The 25479-nt window shown below is 45.6% G+C and overlaps 1 protein-coding gene across 5 annotated transcripts in view; it reads left to right on the top strand.

Annotated features, from left to right (window-relative positions):
* The window catches only part of CACNA1B (calcium voltage-gated channel subunit alpha1 B), a 2298664-nt gene that overhangs the window by 136218 nt on the left and 2136967 nt on the right, over nt 1-25479 (top strand). For all 5 annotated transcript variants that reach the window (XM_069609698.1, XM_069609696.1, XM_069609700.1 and 2 more), the window contains exon 3: nt 5544-5683. In XM_069609698.1, coding sequence (XP_069465799.1) covers nt 5544-5683 — 140 coding nt within the window. The remainder of the gene's footprint in view (nt 1-5543; nt 5684-25479) is intronic.

The following is a 25479-nucleotide window of genomic DNA, read 5'->3' as shown; positions in this document are numbered from 1 at the left end:
GGCTAAGTGGTGGGCTGCAGGGGAGACACAGGAAATTAAAACTGTGTTTTAAAACATATCACCAGGGATGTAATTGTTGTCAGTAATGTAAAGGTGTGAATTTATGGCACATTCACCCTTAGAGTGACCAGTCAGTATTTTCCTATGCCTGGCGTATGGAAATGTCCACTGCCTTTTGTTCAGCAGAGGCATCACTACCTGACCTCTGATCCAAGAGATGCCCATCAAACCCTGTAACTACAAGAGACAGAAAGAGAAGTACATCATACCACAGTCTGAGGTCCAGTCAACTGGCGAAAGCCATGAAAAGGAGAGGGAGTCATCTGCATCCCCTGTCGCAGGACCACCATTAGCAGGGTATGTGGATTGTATTGGACCCACAAGCTACACACCTAGCTAATTAATGGTGGCCCTGTGATAGGGCGTATAGGTAATTCTGAGCCATAAAAGACAAGACTAGGCCTTAGATTTAACTCCAAAGGACCAAGTCAGATGAAAAATCCTGGTAGAGCCCTGCTGAAATAGTGCCTTGTCATAAATTCCCTATTTCTCGTGTACTCAAAGATGTACATGCATATATCCCCTTTTACGGACACAACAATCTACATCGATACATTGCTTGTGAGACAAATCCGAGTGACTAGCAAGAAGGGAGGGATCATGGCTTGGCCTAATGACCTATCCTGGACATGGATGTGTGGGTGGTGAGAGCTCTGGTTTGAAACTGTCCATGTGCATAAGTAATATAAAATATGAATACATACCTATTCCACAGAGATGGTTGGCGTCCCAGAGAGATATTTGATTTGTGATTCCTGTTTAATGGTGAATAAAAGATACAGACACCATTGATAAGGAATTCTATCCAAAGGATACGTCAGGACCCTGGCATGGACTTCTATTCAAAATGCGTGTCGAATATCCTTGTCTGTAATCTGTAGTTAAGGTAATATTATAGCTATTGAAAATGTGCCACTCAAATGGAGAGATTTTTATTGAGATCCCTATCAAACTGAACTTAGAATAAAAGACGATATTCTGGTGCCTATGGCAGACACAGAGAGAGACCTGAGCCAGGTTTCCTTCTAGGTCATCCAAAGATCGAGCTTTGGTCTGAGGCCCTCTCAGAGCCATCTCAGTTGGAAGAAAGGCCTTGCCGATGGTGCCCTTCCAGTGCATCACATCAGAAGGATAGGCACAGGTCTGGGTTAGCGTGTTAGACCAATAAAGAGACTAGTACGTCAGTCTGCTTTGCACAGGACTAGTCTGTTAACCAGAGACTTGAGTGAGAGGAATTAGTTTGAGCCTGATTATGCAGATATTGAGGAAGTTTGAGTGAGTAGGATGATTATGTGATAAAGGAAGACATAGGCGTGAGGCTTTTGATGTGAACCCCAAAGTTCCTGGCTAAGGGAAAGCGAATGATGATGTTAGTGGTAAAGGAGTTTGTAAAGGAACATTTTATTTTTACCTGAGCTTAGTATGAGGCAGCCAAAGGCCAACTGGTGTATAATAGCAGTGAGGAAGTCAATTTTCATGACTTGGATGGGTGGGTGTGTGCTGGGGGGCGAGGCGGGGCCGTGTGGTAGATGGAAGGGAATGCACGTGTTAGCTGCAGTGTTATAAGTGGCAGAGTTTACAAATTAAATATGAGCAAATCTGTAGATATGAAACTTGAAGATAACAAGTTGATGCCTGTAGCCCCTGGGAATCCGGGTTGGGATTGCTCTCTTAGATCACTTCCCCCATCTGGGGCCTGACATCCGAGAGGACATGCCTGTGCAGGCGGATTCTTGCCCCCAAGTCTCGTGGCACACCTATAGGCTGTCCTGCTCTTGCCACCCTAAAGTAGCGGGTTCATCTCTTTTGGCGTGCTGGATTTAACCACTACATATTAAAGGACACACCCATGCTGATCACGCGCTCTCTTGTCAACGCCTCCCTCTCCGAAAGATGGCCATGCTGTAGCTGCTCGCACACGGCTGCCCAGCATGATTACAGCTTCCCTTTTTCCCTCGACTAATGGGTGGGTTTTGTTCTAGCTCCCGACCACAGACAGTTCAAGCAGCTGCAAAGAGGCCAGTAACAGGCCGCTCTCCAGAGCAGCGTTGAGTCTCTCGGCACTCCCAGCCGTACGACTGCAGTCCTGCCATCCCAACGCTGCCAATTAGATTAGAAAATGAAGGCAAGCAGAAATCCATTTTCCGCAAGACAGTACTCTCCCACCCCAGGCCCACCTTCCAAGGCTTGCTTTGTATTCCTCTGTAGTGTCAGGGCAGCTTCTTACTCCTAGGGAGTGTACCACAGCAGGACTGCATTCATTCACGCCATCCTGGGGCACGTGTAGGACCATCAAGCTGCCCATGTGGAATGCCCGCACGCTTCTTTCTCTTCCAGGAATCGCTCGTCTGAAACTGATTCAGTGCCAAAGGGCACTCAGCCCAACAGAGGGCTGATTTGGCAGAACATTCCAGGCCATATCACTCTGTGCACAATGCGCTCTCCCCATGGTTGTGTGGCAGTGACACTGCACGCCATGTAGAAACACAAATGTGGGTCCCCTCTGGGACTTTTAATTACGGATGAGCTTGTCCCCCATAAGAGCAAAATATTGTCTGGTTTTCAGAATGACCAACAAATGTTATATTAGGTTTAATGGTTTTTCATGCGCCTAGGGTTGTTCATAGGTTGGCGTATTGTGCCCCTGCAAAGGGTATCCAAACCTTAGTCTATGCAAGGAAAAGGAACAGGGGAAAACTGCGAGTATAGGAAAGAGGGAAAAGGTGCCACAGACAGAAATGAGGGCGGAACCTAGTGGGGAAAGAATGTTTTCTGATAACATGGGTACATGTCAGTTCTGGAAAATATATAATAATAGATGGGTATAGCCGAGAGTTGTATGGGATCAATTGGAATATGGTCTTATTAAATATATAAAATTAATATTATAACAATATTCCTAGAGTTAATCTTTTAATTTGTGTCCCTTAATTTGTTAAAAGATTGAGTACTTGTTTTGTTTCTTTAAAACTTGATCTCTGAACGAATTAACATAGATAGCCTCTTTTGGTTACACATGTTCTGCACAGTTTTAAAGTGTGGTGGTTGAAGCATGCACTGGAGCCACATGGCCCTGTAATACCTGTTCTTCATGTGAAGAGGATCTTGCAGTGCCGCTGGACATGTGGGGCTAGCTGTTTGAGGGAAGCTTGTTCTGGTTGCTCGTCTAATTCGCTGAATGTATTTAGTGATTTTGTTATTGTGATCAATTGGAGAGAGATTTAGTGTAGCACATATTTTGTAAGAGTTCTTGCCTATGAATTCTAAGACACACTGGCTGTCCCTTGCTCCCACTTAGATAAAGGATAAGAGACAGTCAGTGGGTCATTATATGTAAACCCCCAACAAGGGATTGGCTTTAATTCACAGCCCATATTGAGTGTCTGTGTGACTGCACAGGAAGCCGGTCAGGTGCTTCACGGTTCATATCTTATCATGTACCTTTGAGAGTTTTAAAATGCGTAGGACACCCAGCCAGAAATACCTCTGGTTAAGACATAACCTATCATGAACAAAGATTTTAACACTAGTAGAAGGGCAGTTCTTCCTCTCAGTGCTGATCATCCCCATGCCAGAAGAACAGTCCTCAAAGAATTGTAGCGAACAGGCATTACTAGATTTAGACCTGCACGTCCCTGGGCCAAACACTATGGGGTTTATTTTTCTCGATGTGCCCATTGCATGGAGGGAACCGCCCACATCTGTGCTTCCTGGCTTTTTGGCCCCACTGTACAGTTTTCATCATATGCAATAAGAAGTGGAAAAAACCTGTTAAACTGGGCAACTTCACATTAACTGGCTTTTTTGCACTTCCTTCCTAATACATAAAGGGGGTCATTACGACCTGGGTGCAAAGGTATACCGGGCACCGGTAATAACACCGCTGCCGGTAATCCCTTTGCGCCCTATTCCAAGGTCCCTTTGCGGGTCCCTCCCTTAACGCCTGGTAAAACCAGGCGTTATGGACAGGACCCGCAAAGGGATACCGGGGTCAATAACGGTACCGCAACTTGCGGTACCATTATTGACGCCTTCCCATTGAGCCCTATAGGACCTCAAATGGGAATGGAGAATGGTTTTTCAAATGAGGACTTACCGGTCCGGCAAAGGTCGGAATAGACTGGTAAGCCCCCATACCACCAAGTCGGTGGCGGTACCAGTATTGGTGCTAGTCATGGCACTAATAGCGCCATGACTAGCACCAACCTCGGAATGAGGGCCAAAGTGTAAGCAGCACCTGTCTGCACAGACAACATTTACAATGGATTCCTATGGGATACCATTTGCTTTGTGCTAAAAGCTTCCGCTCCACAAAAGAATCCAATGTTTTTTTTACCAGCATGAACATGACATACTGACGGAAAACCATCCAGTCATGCAGACTGGAGTGTTTGGGGCAAAAGAACCCATAGAATTGTAAATGTTTCCTCCCATGTATGCATGCTAGTAGGCATTTACAATTCTCTGCACTACAAAGAGCATAACATGTGTTTTTATTTATTTAATTGGTCATTTATTATGCGCCTAGACACGTGACTCAAGGCGCAACAAGGCAAAGGGGGAGGGAGGAATGTACATTCGGATCGTGCAAGCGCAGGTTATTTATAACGCGTTTAATCCTGGGATCGGTTTCAAGCGTGGATCCAGGATTCGAACCTGTGTTGCTCAACGTGGTCTTGCTTCCAAGACCCGTGCTTGCCACAGAGCTAGCCTCCCTTCACTGAGTGTTAACTCAGATCCTCTAGGTTTTACACGCTTTTATTGCACTTGTTAGTACAAAGCACAAAAATGGCACGGAGGACTGCAGTACACGTATGCGCACATGTTGATTTCCCCAGTGCGTATTTTAGACTTCCTACAAAATGGCCCCTTATGTCATCCCAAGCCGCACACTCACAGGTCTCCATAGTGGGCCCCTGCCTTCCTTTACGCTCCACGCTCCACTGTCCCGATTTCCTCTGTAGCAGCACTCCACTTGTCCCCAGTAAACTCATGTATCCCTGAACAGTCTTGACTGCTGGAGGGAGAATATCTCCTGAGGAACAGTGATCATACATTGTAGCATGTGCAGAACCACACCTCCTCTGAAAAATGTGCAAGTGAATGCAATACAACTCTCACATATGAACATACAGGCTTCCAGCAGTGTTATCATTCAAGGGCTTGTTGTCTATCCTTCTCAACTATCTAGCTGTTATGCTAGGATGGGGTTTGCAACAATCTCATTCCTGCCCTTATTTTATGGGTATCTGTATAGTGGTATGTATTTTTAATGTGGCATTCCTTTGCACTTATGCTGTGTATAGTTTCCGATACACAGATGAGCGCACCTGGGGAATGTGGTATGGGGGAATGTTGGTATAATGGTGTAGCACGTTGAGGCCACGTTTTCCTGTTACCGTGTGGTGGTGTGGCATTGTGGCACTGTCGTGATGTAGTGTTTATGTGGTATTCTAAAGTGCTCTCTTCGCTCTCTCCTGCAGGATGATACAGAGCCTTACTTTATTGGAATATTCTGCTTCGAGGCTGGCATAAAGATCATCGCCTTGGGGTTTGTCTTCCACAAAGGCTCTTATCTACGTAACGGGTGGAACGTGATGGACTTTGTGGTCGTCCTCACTGGGTAGGTGACACTTTCCATGCTAAAAAGTTGCTACCATACTGCGGGAGATGCCACTCCTGCACTGTGCCTTTGTTGAACCTTTTCAAGTCCACAGTGAAAGGCCCATTCAGTATGGGCCTTGCAATGCTCTAATGTTTGTTTCATGTTCTTCGTACTCTGCATCTTTTACCTCTAATTTGATTTCTCTGTTTCATATCTGTCTTTTGTTTTCTCGATTTGTCGGCCTTTTGCATTTGCTGCTCCCTCTTTTTCTCTCTTCCTCTCTCTGCTTTATCCTTTCTATATGTTCCGCCTTCACCGCTTACTCTCGGTGTCTGGTCAAAGGATCGAAAAAAAAGGGTCGAATGGTCAAAGGATTGACTCCAAAGGACCGAAAACCAAAGGATCGAATTTTATTGTAAATTATATATATATTTTTTGGTTTTCGTATAGGTAAAAAAAATGTTTTTTAGCAAAAAAACAGGGGTTGCGGGGATCCCCCAAAAAAAAAAATGTAAAAAAAATAAAAATCTGATCCTTTGGTTTTCGGTCCTTTGGTGTCGACCCTTTGACCATTCGATCCTTTTACTGTCGATGCTTTGACCCATAACCCTTACTCTCCTCTCTTTTTCTTGATTCCTTCACCTCCTTTGGTACTCCTAAATACTACTTTCATACCTCTTTCCAGTTTCTTGCACCCTCTATCACCGACTTTCTCTCTCCCTATTCGCTGAATTCCCTTTGCACTTTATTGTTCACTTTCTTCCTTCTCACTGCATTTCCCCCTGCATGGGTCTCTCACTTCATTTCTCATACCTTTGCTCTACTCCTGTTTGCCTCTGTTTTCCCATGTGTATCTTTTTATAGCTGGTTTTCCATTTCTCACTTTCTCTCCAGCATTTTCCTTCCAAGTCCCTTTCCCAGCCCTCGGTCGTTGCTTCTTTGTCTCCCTTATTCTTCTTGATTTCATTGATATGATATGATGATATGATAGTTTATTTATATAGCGCCTATACAGAATGTGTTTCAAAGCACTTCAAAGCAAGGGAGGGAACAAGTGAAAATACAATGACATTCTTACAGGCTATGAACAGTAAGGATGTGAAATTAACTATCGTACTCGGCCTGACGACTAGCAAGAGCTAAGACATAGAGAAGGAAGGGGGAGAGTGGGAAGGAAATGGAAACAGACAGTCGACTACCGTACTAGGCCTGATGACATTTCTGGTAGAGCCGGAGAAAACAAAAGGTGAGGGAGAGGGGTGCAGAAAGAGAGGGGAGGAACAAAACAAGCGACTATCTTACTAGTCCTGATGACATTTCAGGTAGTGCTGGAAGGGGGTGGAGGGAGGACCAAAACAAGTAAGGGGAGGAGAGAGGAGACAGACGAGGTTGCTATCATACTAGGTCCAGGGACAATTCTGATAGAGTAAGTGCATAGAAGAAAGTAAGGGGAGGAAGGAAGGAGATAGGAAAAGGGAGAAAGGGAGAGGAGGAGAGAACAGAGTGTAAGCAGTCAAAAAGAGTGGAGAAGCAAGAGGGGAGACCGAATACAATTGCAGAAGTCAGTAGTAACACATAATGTTGCAAGCATGGATACAAGATGACGATGGGAACAGCATGATTCAGGGCCACCATGAGAAAGGGTGACGCACCGTGAATCAATGAAATCCATCAAAAACAAAACCAGCATTGACCACAAGATGGTGATGGTAAACCAGAATGTATCAGGACAGACTCCTGCAGAAGTAGGCTGGAGGGGGGAAGGGCGAGCAGGGTAGAAGAATCAAGCAAAATAGGCAACACCTGTGTGCGAGAAGGGGGGTGGCACAAGCGAACATCACGGGGGAGCCAATGGGGTGGGGATGGCCTGTGGGTACAGAGGGAGTAAACACATGTTGGTGCATGCTTACCTGCTGTCTGAGCAGGGGTCGGGTCCTCGGTCCTCCTGGTCCAAACAGGAATTGCCCTCTTCTTCATCTGCCCTCCGCTTCGGGCGCCTGGCCGAGAGATGCCCTTGATCTAACAGTTAAGAGCAGGAAGGAAGAGGCAGGGCTAAGAAGGTGGGTGGTGCTTAGGCCAGGTGACCAAGATCCACTTTCACCTGCTCCCCATCTGCAAAGGAAAAGAAGCTGGTGGGCTCCTTAAGTAGGGACGAAGAGCAGCAACCAGGAAGGCACCAGGTGGGCTCGGCTTGCTAAGTGGGGAAAAAGAGAGGCAACCAGGAAGCCACCAGGTGGGCGGGGCATAGGCCAAGTGACCAAGATCCACTTGCACCTGCTCCCCAGCTGCAAAGGAAAAGAGGCTGGAGGACTCCTTAATTCGGAAAAAAGAGTGCCAACCAGGAAGGCACCAGGTGGGTGGGGCTTGCTAAGTGGGGAAAAAGAACGGCAACCAGGAAGGCACCATGTGGGCGGGGCTTAGGTCAGGCGACCAAGATCCACTTGTACCTGCTCCCCATCTGCCACTGCATTTTGCTTTCTCGTTTGCTCTTTCTCTGAAATGTTCTTATGGTCTCCCTTGTTTCTTTGCTGTCCTTTCTCTTTTTCCCCTTCGCCCATTTATTTATTTCCCCCTCTCAATTTTGGTATTTCTCTCCTCTTTTTCTATCTCTGCCTTACCCTTTTCCATTCTTTTGAAGTCCCCTTACTGCTCCAACGTTTTGCTTTTACTTTTTTACTACTCCACTCCATTTTATCTATTTATTGTATTTTGTTGATGAATATTTTTTTTATTTAGTCCAGGCTCCCCTTTTATAAATGTATCCCTTTCTCCCTTTTTCCTTGCTTTTCATGGGGTGCCTCCCTCATTACTCCTGTTTTCTCTTTTGTTTCTCTCACCCTCTCGCCCATGCTCTCTCAATACCCACAACAAATTGCAGAAGTCCTCTACACAAGACCACTTCTTTACCTTTAACTCTCTCTCTCTCTCTGTTTGTAGTTTCTCTGGCTAATGCTGACTTTCTATTCTTTCCTGTTTTCTTCATGCTCTCTTTTTTTCTGTTACTCCACTTTCTTCATGTATATTCCATCCTTGTTTTCTTTCTCCTTCACCCCCAAGGCTAATCACCTTGAAGGACCAGGGTTTCTAGTATCCCTTTTTTTCCGACCTTGCCCAGAGGACCCTTTTACCTGCCAATATTTCCTTTATCACTAGTGTTATGCTTGTTACTGGAAATCACAAACTGTGTCATACATGTTTGAACTAAAAACATTGACGGCTCGGTCTCATTTTAACATGTTCACCATTTCCACGTGGTCAGAAGCACACCATACCCACGGTAATCTTTCCTGCTGTGTGTGTGTGGGAGGGTGCGGGAAAAGGTAAGAGGAGAGGGGACAACCGTTTGCTCTGTGTATTTCTATCTGTGGTGAAAGTGCCTTATTTTGATCAACACGATTTTAAAATTTGGCAGAACATAAACGTGACCATGCACCTGCTTGCCTGTTCTAAGAAAGGCTCCATTTGTTGTCATGTATACCTCCCTGTCATACCTTTTGGGTGTAGAACCAAGTTGAAAGAACATACCTCCCTAATCCGTTTTGAAATGCTGCCCTCTCATCTTTATTTGATCACTCTGAAGGTGTCTGTATTTTGCCTGCATCTTTAAGTGAAACATCGCAGGAGTTCATGCTTGAGTGTGGTATGACTTTTCTACACACACACGACAAGAAAGATCTTGCATCTCAACTAGTCTTCATTTGCATCTTGGTATGCACGCCACCAGCTCCTTTCACTTTTAGCCTTGCACTTCCATCAGCTTTCAAGTTTGTCAAATTTGTGGATGCTTTTAATCTGGTGTAATGAGGCCATCAATAGGGTTAATGACCACCCTATCAGGGATTTTTCCCGGTTTGTTAAAGGTTTGAAGCTGTTGAAAACACTTCAAGCCTTCCCCAGGTCCCTAGTGTATGATGGGTGATGTTTCTACATTTCTTGGGACAAATGACAAGCTTCAGTTAAGGCCAATTGGGACCTATGAGTTAAATACGCTTTCCTATTGGTTGCTTGCGACTACTTATTTTCCATCACTCCTTTCTTCCAGGAATTTTTTTTGGATACTCAAGGGATGTGAGCCCTCTTTAATTCGCACTGTTGAATAGGTTGCACACACTGTCAATGCTAAATGAAGACTCGGGTATCATTTTTAATTCTGACTTTACCCTCTGTCCTTAACGTGTGGTTCAAAGACTGGCCCCTGCTGTTTGCTGTACTCTGGACCTATCCTTTTAGTTTCGCTTACCACTTTATTTTGAGTTCAGAAATGTTGTCAATTCCTCCTGACTTGACTTTGCCATCCTGTTAGACTCTGATCTCACATAAAAGACTTTAGAGGCTTTTCAATTATTCCAACATCCGAGCGAAAGATCGTAGTACATGCTTCTAGGACTAGGTTGAGGGGCACTTTGCCTTGTTGACGAAAGTGGTGTATGCATATTTTTCATCTGTATATATAATTGTGTGTTTGTATATGTATATGTGTGTGTGTATATATATATATATATATATATATATATATATATATATATACCACACACCATACTTACGTTTTTGTTTCTGATGATCTGAAGTTTGGTTTGTTAGAAAAGATTTGTCTAGAAGCAACTTTCTCGCCATGGTATCCTAACCTGACTTTTTACAGTGAAGCACAGCCTTCACCCGCACTCCACTGGGCTTTCACTCAATGTTATGGTGAAACTAGTTGTCCATGAAATAATCGAAAGTGAAATGTCCGAGGGAGAAAAAAACAAAAGTTATTTGAACTAAACCAAAACTTTTGCTTTTTTTCTCCTGCGGACATTTCTGTGAACCCGCTCCCCCACTCCCTTACTCACCTTTTGGCAGCACACTTGCATTGTGCCGCCAACTCCCTTTCTCCATGAGACTCCAGTTCCCTTCACTTTCATGGATGAGAACCGGCGTCTCAGGGTCCTCTTTTTTTTTTAACCTTTAAACTTTATTATTCAGAAAGCGGAGGACACCCCCACAATCCATGTTGCAGTTGTAACGAACAAGGGAGCGGGGCCCACCACCGCGTCCCCGCTCCACTTGTTTGCTACAATGGTACCGTATGGTAGATTTGTTCTAAATGTTCGGCTGAATGAAATTTTCGTGCAGCCGAAATTAAAACAATCTACCATACTTTTTTTTTTCTTTGATTTTTTTTTTTTTTTATACAGATTCTGGGGAAATTGACACATCCTGTTTCTCTTAGTCTTGTGACTTTGTTGCCACTTGTTGGTAACATTTGATCATTGCTCAAAGTAGCTTCCAGTACCGCGCAATGGGGCCTTTGTGTTTTATGGTCCTAGACACCCTCTAAGGAATTTTTGGTGATTGTACAATGTGCCTTTGAAAAAAAAAACTAGTGGCACAGTAGCTTTTTCTTTTATTGGTATAACTTTTTGCTGAGCATTACTGCTTTTGCCCGTCTGGCTCCTGACTCTGGCTAATGTCTAACATTGCCGTTGTTTGCCTTTTCCCTGACCTTCCAGGACCGGTATTTCCTTTATTGGGTATGCAGTTGCGGGCCAAAGCAGCTTCTTCCGCGGGCCCATGCAGGTCACGTGTGTAGGCACCCACACTACTGGTGCCAATGTGTTTGGTGTGCATGTGAGCATGAGGACCCCAGTGGTCCCTGATTGGACCACTGCTGGTCTGCATGCATGAACAGATCTTGCCATTAGTGGGCTTGGTACCAACACTCACCTGACTGTGGATAAGAGGAGGGGTCCTGCAGCCTTTCCAGCATATCTGAAGAAGGAACCACGTATCCTGAGGATCCTAGCAGAACAAAGGACGATCCTGAGATGCACTTGAAGAAGTCTGGCACCCAGATCCCATGGTTGTCCCCAGGAGCCCTGCTTTGCACCTGATCTCAGAAGGCCTCTGAAGTTGGTTCGGACACTTGGAGTGGTGGGACCAATCACTCTCGAAGTCTCCTGGTAACCCTGCAAGTTAACCTGTTTGGAAGTGTTCCTGAGCTATCCAGTGGGCTGTCCAGCTCATACATAGGTTTTCGTGCAGGGGCGTCGCCATTTTGAATTTTGACCCGAGATTTTGAGGAATCCCAGCTTATCCATCAAAGCACCCTTCTGACGAATTCCGTCATCCCAGCACCTTTGGGCTGCGAGTTAAAATGCTGCATTGTACCGCAAGAGTTGGGTTTCCCTGCGGCACTATGCGACAGTGATGGTCACTGAAGGCAATTTTCACGCATTCCTTCCAGTGTCCTGAGACCTGCTTCATCAGTATTTTCTTCGTTCTTCATCAGAATCAGGAGTAGCAGCTCCTGTCCCATAACAAACCTGTACCTGCACCTGCAGCATCTGTGCATCTGGACGCCAAACGGAGGGTGGGAAATTGTACCTCTGGTGACCACCTCTAGACCTGCCAAGTCTGGACCAAGACCGAGCTAAGGGCGGTGAGTAGTGAAGTCACTTACCGGTGGCCCTTTGTTCCTTCAAATGCATTTATACATTGAAAGTTATTTTTGGCTTCCTGTTGGCTTGGGTAGTGTATGCTCCCTAAGGCCATCTGAAAGTCGGGAACAGCTTTGTTCATGCAGCAGATCCTGCAGACTCTTGGAACCCGTTGCACCCCTTCACGCACAACATGCACTTTTACGCACACATTCTATATTGAGCACAATGCTCAATTCATCTTAGGGCTGGACTTATAAAGTTAGGGTTGCCATCTCTGAAGACTGTAGGTGCTATAAAAGTTTAAAAGTTATTTACCCTTTCTCGCACTGACTCCAGTGAGTGATATATATATATATATATTTCTGAGGCTTGTGGAATCTGCTTAGATCACATGCTGTGCATAGGCCGACATCTAGTGGAAGCTGCGGAGTATTACAGTTTGTTTTTCGAAAGTCGAAAATGGGCGTCGACACAGGCGTGCCAGTAATACTATCCCTAGTGTGACGTCCACTGTACCCAAGATCCCTCACGCGTGTAGGATCCTCAGATTGTTTTTTTCCGCCATACTGGTCGGAAGCATCTTGCGGAGTTCCCTGGCCTTAGCCTTACTTTTGCTGTTATTATAATTATAATTCTTATTCATTCCCTTCCCCACCCCAACGTCAACCCTCAACCTCGACGACGGCTGGAGAAGTCATCGACCGTCGACTGCTGCACGACGGATCTGGGCCTCGGAAGGCCGCTGGCCTCGGCCCGGGCCTAGTAGGCCGCTGGCCTCGGCCCTTACAAGTAGGGAGAGTGGGGGGTGGTACATACTCTTCACTCTTGATATATAGTTACATTTATATATTCCTACACTTAGCAGCCCGCTGCCTTAAGGTGCGTATGGAGGGTACCCCTTTTCAATTCTGCCCCAAGTGCAATCGCAAATACCCTTGGGTCGACAGGCACGCCACGTGCAATCTCTGCTTGCCGAGGGATCACCCCGAAGCGAACTGCAGAGCGTGTAGTAGGTTTAAACCTAAGACACTTAAGGACCGTTCGACAAAGCGTTGGGCCCACCACGCCAGGCAGGGGGCCATGGCAGCGGAGGGCGCCTTCAGCGATGGCAGCGACGCCGTACTTTCGGACGGCGAGGGCATTACGGCGTCGAGAGACAGCCGGCGAGCGCAGGTCCCCGACCTCGGAAGGTCGTCCGGCAGGGCGGCTATGGGGAAGACCCCCGGCGACGCAAGCGCTACACACCTAACACACACTAAGCACACTAAGACCAACCGGACTTCGACGACGTCGACTTCCCGGAAGGAGGCACAAAAAGAACGGTCCGACTCGGTGTCCTCTGGGCGCTCTCGATCGAGATCACCTCACGACGCAAGGCAATCATCCACTCTTGCCAAGAGTGCCTCGCTACACACATTAACGGAAGTTCGATCGTCGGGAGACGAAGACGACTTCCACCCCCAAGCCGCGCTCCAAGATACCGAGACCGCGGTTAACACCAGTGAGGCCCCACGCCCGAAGCACACAGATACCTCTCCAGACCCTCGGCGCCAGGCGTCGAAAGTCTCTGGGGCCTCCAAGGGACAGGGAAAACATTTTTCCACGCACGGGGAGGGGGGGAAACAGCGGAAAGCACAGCCTTCCACCCCTGTAAAGCCATCCTCTCACCCTAGGCAGACAAGCAAACACAAGTCTACCCTTCAAAAATCCCATAAATCATCACCTACTAAAGTAATACCCTGTTCCAGGGAATGGTCCAGTGAAGACATAGACAGGGTTATGTCTAGGATGTCTTCCTTGGCTGATTTTTATGATAAGAACCCAGACCACTTTCTTTCATATAACCCTCAAGGGACCACACCCTCAGGCTCCTCCGATCCTATCCCGCTAAGTAAAAAGCCCCGGTTCGAAAGACCTGAACCCCTCGAGGTTCAGCCTTACTCCACTCCATATTCTACTCCACTCCCCAGTTACCAGGGACAAGTTTTCCCTGAAGAGGACCAGGAGTTTGAAATTATGGAAGAACAAACCGGGACAGATTACTATGCAGAGGATGAGGACCTGGAGGAGGGAGAAGATGAGCAGGAAATTTACAGAGTAGATTCCCCAGTACAAAGCGAAGCCCCAATTACCGACTCTCCAGTTGATAACCAGCCCCTCCTTAACGAGGTTCTCGCTCGAGCAGCGGAACACTTCCACATCGACACCCACGGTGTACAGGAGGAAAGGGACTTCGCGGAGGAGTTTGTAGGAGAGAGAAGACCGGTCGCACAGACCATCCCTATCCTCAAATCCATCCAACGAAGAATAAATCCTTCCCTGGTGAATCCTAACCTCACCAGAGCTGTCAACCCCAGAATTGAGAAAATTTTCCGGGCAGCCCAGTCTGACCCTCTGTATATAAGGGGACATCTTAAACCAGATTCCCTAGTGGTTACCAACACTAGAAAAAGGGCTGGCACGCCCTTATCTTCATCAGAAGCTCCTCCCGACAAGGAGAGCAAAAAACTTTACGGGTTTGGCAGGAAGGTAGCCTCAACGTCCGCCTACCAAGCAAGGATTGCGAACTCCACCACCCTGTTGGCTAGTTACAATTGCCATCAATGGGAAGAAGTCGCGGCGCTCATTGCCTCTGCTCCAGAACCGTTAAAGGGCCAGCTGGCTCGGATCTCGGCAGAGGGGAGAGCTGTGTCTGGTTGCATTTTAAAAGCAACTTTCGACGCCGCTGACAACGCAGGGAGATTGATAGCAGAAGGTACTGTTATCAAGAGACATGCGTGGTTACGGCAGTCGGGATTCAAGACAGAAACCCAGGCTTCTTTAATAGACAAGCCAGTGGAACCCGACCTATTGTTTGGGAAAGCGGTCGAAGACGCACTTAAAAATGCCAAAGATGAATATGAGACTCTCAAATCCCTTGGCCAGCTTACCAACAAACCCCCTAACCAGAGGGGGAACAGTAATTTTCGTCGCCCACGCGGCCAAAATTCACAAAGAGGCAACTATGCCCAGGGACAGGGTACACAATGGAATAACAACCAGCAGTCTACCCAGAGTTACGGCAGGGGTAACAAGAGAGGTCGTGGAAGAGGCAGAGGCAGCCCGAACAAGGGAGGTAGCACGCCTCCACCAAAACAGTGACGCTCAGTTCAGGGTCCCTTGTCACGCAACCCCGGTAGGGGGACGCATTTCCACCTTCACCCAAGCTTGGGAAGGGATCACCTCAGACAGATGGGTGCTGTCAACAGTATCCGCAGGATATTGTATAGAACTACTGCAGCGTCCTCGGAACCATCCTCCACGACAAAGAGTGCACTCCCTAGAGCATCAAAGGATCCTTCTCGAGGAGATCGCCATTCTGCTAGAAAAGGACGCGATAGAACTCGTCCCAGGACACCAGGTAAACAAGGGTATCTATTCAACTTACTTCCTTGTGCCAAAAAAAGATTTGACAATGCGCCCAGTATTGGACCTACGGCCTGCCAACAAGTATGTCAAGCCCCAAAAATTCCATATGACCACGCTACAAGAGGTAATCCCCCTCCTAAAAAAGGGGGATTACATGGCAACCTTGGATATGAAAGATGCTTATTTTCATATTTCCATGCTCCCAGCGCACAAAAAGTACTTGCGCTTCAAAGTGGACAGTCGCCACTACCAATTCAAGGTACTGCCCTTCGGGATAGCTTCAGCACCAAGGGTATTCACCAAGGTACTGGCGGTGGCGGCTGCACACCTACGCAGGGAGGCAATCCCGGTGTACCCTTATCTGGACGACTGGCTCATAACGGGGGAAACCCCAGGAATTTGCAGGTCAAACATTCAGAGGACTATCGACCTCCTCCACGAATTAGGCTTCTCTATCAACGAGAAAAAGTCAAGTCTGGTGCCAAACACCTCAAAACAGTTTCTAGGAGCTATCCTAGATACTCAGAAAGGATTGACCTTCCCTTCGGAAGAGAGAATTCGCAATATACTTCTGCAAATTCCGCCTTATCAGTCAGGTCAACGGATAACAGTACGCAAAGCTATGCGGTTACTGGGCATGATGGCGTCATGCATTTACCTGGTCCCCCACGCGCGTCTGCGCATGCGTCCCATGCAGGAATGGTTGGCGAAACAGTGGTCTCAGGCAAGTGGTCAGTGGGACGATCTAGTGGTCGTTTCGCCTACACTCGTACAGAGCCTACACTGGTGGACAAGAGAGAATCTCGCAAAGGGGAAACCCTTTTACGATCCCGAAGTACAAGCCGTGGTGACTACAGATGCATGCCTAACTGGGTGGGGAGCTCACCTTCTCCACCACACAGCTCAGGGTCTCTGGTCTCACTCAGTAGCCAAGAACCACATCAATCTGCTAGAGCTTCTGGCAGTATTCCGAGCGCTAAAGGCGTTCGAGCCCCATCTACTGAACTTGTCGGTGCAGATCAGGACGGACAGCATGACAGCCATGTTCTATCTGAACAAGCAAGGGGGGACTCGTTCGCCAAATCTGTCCAAGCTGGCCCAGAAAATATGGATATGGGCACTCAGACGGAACATCTTCCTGTCATCGCAACATGTTCCAGGGGAGCTCAATTCCCTAGCGGATGCTCTAAGCAGAGACTCCCTCCCAGAAGAACACGAATGGGTCCTTCACAGAGACGTAGTAGGAGATCTCTTCTCTCAATGGGGTTTCCCCACTATAGACCTATTCGCCACAAGCGAAAACAAACAATGCCCAGGATTTGCATCCAGGTTCCCCCAGCCGGACTCCCAAGGGAATGCCCTGTGGATGAACTGGTCAGGGATGTTTGCGTACGCTTTTCCACCAACTCCTCTCATCAGGAAGGTGGTGTACAAGATGAACAAGGAATCGATGACGCTCATCCTAGTTGCTCCCATGTGGGCGAGACAACCATGGTTTCCACACCTACGCAGGATGGCGGTGTGCGAGCCCATCAGACTCCCAGCCTGGTACAACCTACTGTCCCAGCAACAGGGTCAAACAGTGCATCAGGAACCCAACTCTATGAACCTAGCAGCATGGCTCCTGAAGTCATAGAGTTTGGACATCTCAAATTACCACAGAGGTGTATGGACATTCTAAAGGAGTCCAGGAAACCAAATACAAGGCACTGTTACTTTGATAAGTGGAAAAGATTCGTTATCTGGTGCCAGAATAAACAAATCAACCCGGTTGATTGCACTCCTTCCAACGTTGTGACATACATGCTCCACCTGCTGGATGCAGGGTTGGTTTTTAACTCGCTGAAAGTACACCTGGCAGCCCTCTCGGCTTACACCACATCCCATAACAAGGTCTCGTGGTGGAAAGTACCAGTGGTTAAAGCCTTCATGGAAGGAGTAAAGAGACTCCACCCTCCTATTTCGAACCCACCGCCAGGATGGGACCTCAACGTGGTGCTAGCTAAGCTCATGGGACCCCCATTCGAACCCATGCATAAAAGTAGTCTCAAACACCTGACTTATAAAACGGCCTTCTTAGTAGCCATTACCTCCATAAGAAGGGTCAGTGAAATTCAGGCTCTGTCAGTGCAGGATCCTTTCTTTACTATCCACAAGGACAAACTGGTTTTACGCACACACCCTAGGTTCTCACCTAAATTCATATCCAAGTTCCATGTAAACCAGTCCATCGAGCTTCCGGCTTTCTTCCAAAACCCGCAAAGCTCGGCTGAGGTGAAACTACACACCCTAGATGTGCGTAGGGCGGTCCTATACTATGTAAATAAAACCAGACCGCTAAGGAAAACAGATCAACTGTTTGTCTCCGTAGCTACAGGCAGAGAGGGGGATCGCGTCTCTAAGGGCGCTATCTCAAAGTGGATTATCAACTGTATACAGCTGTGTTACTCTCTTTCTGAAAAGACTCTGCCTTTTACGCCAAGGGCCCACTCTACTAGAGGCATTGGTGCCACTCTGGCTTTCATTGCAAATGTTCCCCTCGACACCATTTGCAAAGCGGCTACTTGGAGCTCTATTCACACTTTTACTCAGCATTACTGCATTGACACTCATTCCAAGACAGATACACAAGTGGGACAAGCGGTTCTAAGACACCTGTTTGCTCATGACCCTTCTCACATCCCACCTCCTTCTTCTGGTACTGCTCGCTAATCTATGCACAGCATGTGATCTAAGCAGATTCCACAAGCCTCAGAAGGGATACATTACTCACCGTAATCGTATTTCTGATGCTTGTATCTGCTTAGATTCACATGCGACCCACCCTTCCTCCCCTCCGAGAGAAGGCGCATGATTGCTTGTAGTCTTACCTTTCTGTCTATCTGCTTGGATTATCTGTACTCACGCTACTCCTCATGCTTCCTCATGTCAGAAAAAATACAATCTGAGGATCCTACACGCGTGAGGGATCTTGGGTACAGTGGACGTCACACTAGGGATAGTATTACTGGCACGCCTGTGTCGACGCCCATTTTCGACTTTCGAAAAACAAACTGTAATACTCCGCAGCTTCCACTAGATGTCGGCCTATGCACAGCATGTGAATCTAAGCAGATACAAGCATCAGAAATACGATTACGGTAAGTAATGTATCCTATATATATATATATATATATATATATATATATATATATATATATATATATATATATATTTATATAGTGTGTTGCTTGTATATTATTTTTCTAGTGCATGTCATGATTCATTTGTGTTGTTATTGTGCTTATACTAAATAGTGTATTTTTGTTTACTAGTATCTAATTGTAATTCTTGGTATTTCACTGTGTGTGCTCATTGGAGACCCCTGATTACTCAGACTCCTCCTTAGATTTAGTCTTGACTGCTCTCCAAGCTACCCTGTATTGGTCTGGCTATATTTCGATAAGTGTTCACTGTTCATCTAACAAGGGTGGCCCCCTAAACATCGGTCCACCAGGACATAGTTTAGAAATCCATTCTAACATGTTTCATACATGAATGTCTTGGGCCTACTTGGCTATTGATTGACGTATTCAAGGCAAATCAAGAGCTGGATGAGCTGACTTGTGGTTCTGAAAAAACTCCCATATATTATGTTGTCATTTTGCCCTTTGTGTTTCAGTGGTGTTCCCTGAATGAGGTTTGAGATGCTATTAGCTTGGGCTTGACTGTGTCTTGACTATGGAGTGCATAACCATGCATTGATATGGTTTCTGATATAAATGGGAAAGACTAAACATACTTGGCTTGAGGTGGCACCCTGGCTGTTGGTATGAAAGCAGGGAGAGGAGGTCTTAGGGAAAGGCTTGCAGATTTCATCTACATGGTCGGCACAATGCATAAACCAGGGAAGAGTCAACATGAATCCCAATATCACCAGAAGACTAGATGGAATGGCCAAAGCGTTTCAAATGTTCTTGTCTGGACAATCTGTTAAGGTGTACAACAGAATCACTGAACCGTAATCAAAAAGGCATGCAGCCCATATAAATAGCTCAGAGCTCAAGACCCTTTGATCTGAAACTATACCCCACTCGCCAAAAGGCTGCGCCCTGAAGAATGTTTCCTTCAAAGTATCTGAGAAAGAGGTTGCTTCTTTCATCTCCATTCTAGTCAATGAGTAGTGGGTAATTGGCTGGTACGATTTATGAAACGCTCCTCCGGGGGCTTCAACAACCGTTATTAAGTCTCATGAAAAATGATCTCTCTCAGTAAATACATTCTCCTTCTTCACAGCCGGGACATGTCTGGTGTGTCGAAATGGAGAGCCATTAGAGGCAGACTCTGCTGATGAACTTTGTGCTATGATATTGCTTTCAGTGCATGACCAGCATTGCAGGGATGTCAAGGTACCATATGGATTTCTAATCAGAGCGAAGGGCATTTAGGAAGGGTCTGGAATAACAGTGTAAGACAAAAGGCATAACGAGCACGCCACTGCCAGAACTGTGGCTACACAGGGCTGGGTCTGAAATACAAGGCATTTTACTTTCAGGACAGAATGTGCCAGTCAATTGATACAGAGCATTTTACTTCTATTAATGAATCGATCATGACTTGTCACGATAATGTAAAGAAGTGTAACCTCAGGAGATCGAGTGGGTTATGGTTTGTACTTTTTCCCCCTAGCTCTGGAAGGCTAGGGACTAGGCACTGTGATTACAGCAATTCCCCTAGGGGGTTGGATGGCTCAGTGAATGAAACAGATTCAGAACCATCCCCCTCAAAAATCAAAAGGTCTGCTTGGTTGAAGTGGGATTATCTTTTCGCCTTTAGGACTGGCTGGCTAACGAGATGGACGAATAGGTATATGTATTATCTTAACGCTAGCACAGAATGACTTTGCAGATAAAGATACTGGCACCCATTTGCTTATTTAGGAGACAAGTGTTCCTCAAGATAGAGCAACCGACATACATATTGCTCTGCCTCTTGGCCTGGGATGCTTTGGAGCTAGAGAAACAGGTATACAAATGCCCTTATATCTAGGACAAGGTGTCTTAGGAGAAACAGGCATACATATTATCTCACCTTTTGGACTGGGTGTCTCAGAAGGGACAGAAACAGGTATACCTGTAAATCAAGGACAAGGTGACTCACTAGAAAGAGAAACTGGCAAATACGTTATCATACCTATTGGGCTTTGTGGTTTTGGACCTAATAAACAGGTCTACCGATTTTCTCAGAATTGGGAAAGGGTGATTTTGGAGAAAGAGAAAACGACGTATATATATGTCTTGAGCTGTGTGGCCCAGTAGGTACAGAAACAAATATACCTAGTATCATAAATCAAGGATCAGGCTGTGTCTTCTTAATCATCTTTGACCCTGAAATCGTGCCCTGTGAAATATGTTGCTACCTGGTTTTCATTTTTCTTTTGCATCTTTTTGTACCAATTGTCATTATGTTCAACGCTTTAGATAAACGCGCTATATAAACTTTGTAAAATATACATATTTAAATAATTGCACTAGATCAGTCGTAGCTACATGTGCTTTCATCTCAATGTACTTTCTTCTTCTGGCAGGTCATTTTGCCAGACTTGGGGGTTAGAGTATTGTGATCATGTTTTTATCTTTTAGAGATCATGTATGCTGCAACATGAACTGTCCACTCCATGGCACGGAAACAGCTCTGCTAGACCTCAAGACACAAATTGAGGAACTAAAGGATAATGGAAAAACAGCCTTGCTCCTCCTACTGGATTTGTCGGCAGCTTTCGACTTGGTGGACCATGCAGTCTTATGCAACCACCTCAGATCTGCCGCCAACTTCACCGGAGATACCATAGCCTGGGTCCAATCCTTCTTAGCTAATCGCACTATGCGAGTCTTTTCCACGTCCGATTCTGCTGACCCTATCAAAATAACCTGTGGTGTCCCACAGGGATCTTGTGTCTCCCCCTTCATGTACAACATCTTCACCAAACCTTTGTTTGACAAGTTGGACAGACTGGGTGTCACCTACACGAACTATGCAGACGACACCCAGATCCTCATACCCCTTTCGGGCGACTTCGAGGCAGACTCAGCCTTGGTGAACAAGGATGGGTTCCCATGGCCTCGGCCTGAATGACGATAAAACGGAGATACTAATCTTAGGCTCTGAAGCTAACATCCAAAAACTGAGCCCAAACTACACATCATTCAGCATTGATAACAACCCTATCAAAGTGATGTCTTTGGATAAAACCCTTGGATTCTATCTGGACTCCTCCCTTACTCTCAAGAAGCAAGTCAACTCCCTTGCCTCTTCCACCACCTACACCTGCAAACTCATCCGCGCATCCGGACCGTACCTCTCCAGTGCTATTTGTATCACTCTAGCCAATGCTCTTATCATGTCTAGGTTAGACTACTGCAATGCCCTGTACTCAGGAGCCAATAAATACATTACAGACAAAATTCAAAGACTGCAGAACAATGCCTTGAGAGCAGCACTTAACATCCCTCACAGAGAGCACATCACCAAATTCAGGAAAGAGGTTAACTGGTTAAAGATAACGGACAGAATCCTACTCAAAACAGCTTCCCTCACCTCTAAATGTCTAAACAACCTAGCTCCGCCGTGCCTAGTGGAAAAATCACGAGGAAAACATCCACGCGCCCCACGAGATCTGCTCACACCTTTAAATTAGAGACCCCTAGGTTCAAACGCTCGACGGCGGGAGGAACTAGTTTTCCCGTCAAAGTGGCTCACTGCTGGAGCAAGTTACCACTCGACATCAGGACTGAACAACCGTACCCTAAATTCAGACATAAGATACTTAAATGGCTGCGTGCCAATGACACATACCTTGACTGACACCCAGCCTACTTCTACCTTGCCCATACCAAACTATCTGCTTCCATGAACTATCCCGTACTTGAGACAGCTGAGCATGCATCACAACCTACCTACCTAGCCCATATATGATACCTAGATTTATGAGCCTGATTTATAAACCTGATTATATATCTGGCTGCTTAGACAGCTTGCTAGAGTGCCCTGGAACCCTCTAAGATATGCCCTGTACTGGTACATGTGTTTGTATATATTGTTGTATATATTCTTTTGCCTTAGTGTGTTATTTACTCATGCCAAATACTGTAATAAGCTTAAGATTTCTTGTACACTGTTGCGCCCGGCTACCCAAGGGTTTGGCGCTCATTACCAAATAAACAAACAAACAAACAAACAACGGGGTGGAGGACATTACAGCAGCTGATGTGGGAGATTACGGAGATGACTTAGTTGGTATTAGGCTATCTGGGCTTTCTTGTCGATGTGCTCCATGAAGCACAAATTGGGGTCTATGTAGGAGCACAAAGCCTTGAAACTGGAGGACGGGGTAAGAGAGAATATTTTGTGGTGCATTTCGGAGAGCTAAATAAAGTGTTGCAGGCCACTGCAATGCTAGCCCTGTCTAAACCTCAGTCATTGCAGCGCTAGAGGAAAGGGAGGCTAGCCCAGGCCTCGGTTCTATGTTGTTTGAGAAACCACAATGACAAGAAGCAGAAATTGTGCACATTGCAACATATCAACATTTCACAATTTTCAACTAGTTTTCCCTCAACTGAGTCTTTGGGGGTCATTACGAGTTTGGAGGTAGCCCTGGTGCTATTAGCGCCATGGCTGCCTCCAAACTCGTGTTCGTGTCCGGGTTCCTTGAATGGGGATTTACCGGGTCATTCCAACCTTGGAGGACCCGATAAGTCCCCATTCAAAATACCCATCCCCATTCCTATTCGAGCCCCCATAGGGCTCAATGGGAATGGGGAGGGAGCTAATAACGGGCCCGTTAATAACGGGCCCGTTATTAGCTCCCTGGTCCCTTAGCGGCTCCCGCTAAGGGCGGCTGGTAAAATGGTAAAACCAGCCGTCCTTAGCGGGACTCGCTAAGGGACCTCGTAATGCGGCGGTAAGGGGTTAACGGCACCGGCATCCTTACCGGCACCGTTAACCCCTTACCACTGCACTCGTAATGACCCTGTTTGTGTCTGAAATGCGACAATCTGTGATATTATTCTAGAAATAATCAGGTATGTCACATGCAGTATCAGATTTGATGTCATGACAGTGGAATGTGCAAAAATGCGTTCTAGAAGAGAATTAAATAAGTATCACTATTTTCACTAAACAGCAAATGTCATAACTTTAGCTTGAAACTGACGCCATTTCAATTAAAGTTGTTTTTCACTTTTCATCAAACGCCTTTTCAATACTTTGAAAATTGTTTAAATGGGCGTGATCCCTGTCACTCTCCATGTCCCATTTACCATCCTATCTACCGTCTGTCACCCCGTTTTCTTCCTCATCACTTTCCTAATCCGACTGCTTCTTGGCGGGTTTCTTCTGTCTCTACAGTAGCCATTACAGACAAAAAAGGAGGGACTCAGTGGCCAGGAGGGTGGCGGGAGTTACTCTGTTACTTTTGAATGTGATGCAAGCCTGCAACACATTTCGTCTGAGAAACTGAGTTTTAACAATGTCTCTGCAGAATTTCTGAAATGTATATCACTTTCTACTGTAATGTCAAAAGGTTTTTGTAATCGGTTTCTTGGATTGGACAATTACAATATGTACAGCTGCATTTTTAGTGGTCTTACCTTAACGGTACATGAACTGAAATGTATTTACATGTAAATCATTGATATTTTACCATACATACACAACCACACATAGCTCTTTAAAAATGTTCTTTTACATTCTTTTTATTAAATATTTTAATAACAACACTTTGATAACAGGAGAAGACATATGTTTGATTTCCAATGCACATATTCATGACAACAGTTATCAGGCACTTATCTATACCGTTTGTCCATAGCAATATATTAACAATCATATGTTTAGTAATTTGATTTTTGCATTGTTTTTCCAATCCTATAGACCAGTAACAGATATATAATCATTACTTTTGGTACGATCCAAGGTCCATTCAAAGGGGTTTCTGCTTACCAGGTAGTTCATATAGGGAGCCCAAATGTCCGTTGTACTGGCCAAAGCTGTGGTCATGCGTTGATACATGCGTCGATAGGATCCTTCCATATCGTAACAGAATGTAATGTCTAGGAGCCAATATTGTTCAGATGTGACGTTCCTCGTCCCCATGTCTTCGCAACACATTGATGAGCACAGAGAAATAATAAGCTAGCAAGCTTCCTGGCATCTGGTGAAAGCATAGCCTAATAAGCCAACTACAGGGGATATTGTAATGTTTTCTTAAAGAATTATACTTGTAACACGAAAGACCTCTGTTCAAAATATGCCAATATCTTTGCAATCTCAGGTTAAATGGAAACGTCATGTGGGTCCCTGTTACACACCCTAAAGGCCTTAGAGATCGCTGGATAATATTTATATAGCCGGGCAGGTGAGCAGGCTATTTGGTGCAGGAAAGTAAAGTGAATACGTTTAAAACAACGAATTTAAAGTGAATACATTTAAAACGACTATTAGAAGATATGTATTTTGTTTGTGCACTGCTGTATTTCTATTCCTTGTCAGATTACTCTGCTGTAGAGACTTTTCCCAGACTTTCTTAGCAACCTCCGAATAGCCCGTTAATTTGCCTATTATTTTCGTATACAATCCAGAATCGACCTTCCCATTTGCCAAAATGGCTTCCTGCAGCTGATCAAGGAATGTGTGAAATATACTTTAACGTTTATTTCATATCCTAAAATAAAGGAAGACCTCTAACACTGATAAACCACCCATCTCTTTAGATTTGTTTAATGTTATAACTTAACCCCTTGAAAAAAAATTCTACTTTGGCAATTGCTATCTTATTCATAGTTTGTATAAAAGATTTGTCCTTTGTTATGTCAATGCCATACATGTGTGTGACAGGGATTAACGGCGAATAAAGGGATGCCATTTCCAGTTTGGATGCAATATGGGTCCATGTATGACATGTACAAGTAAGTATATTAATTTTGTTTATTCTATTCCTGATCTCCC

This window comes from Ambystoma mexicanum, chromosome 8, assembly GCF_040938575.1.
Source record: "Ambystoma mexicanum isolate Mex_15411 chromosome 8, UKY_AmexF1_1, whole genome shotgun sequence".
Lineage (NCBI taxonomy): Eukaryota > Metazoa > Chordata > Amphibia > Caudata > Ambystomatidae > Ambystoma > Ambystoma mexicanum.
This window is presented reverse-complemented; position numbering and strand designations above follow the sequence as displayed.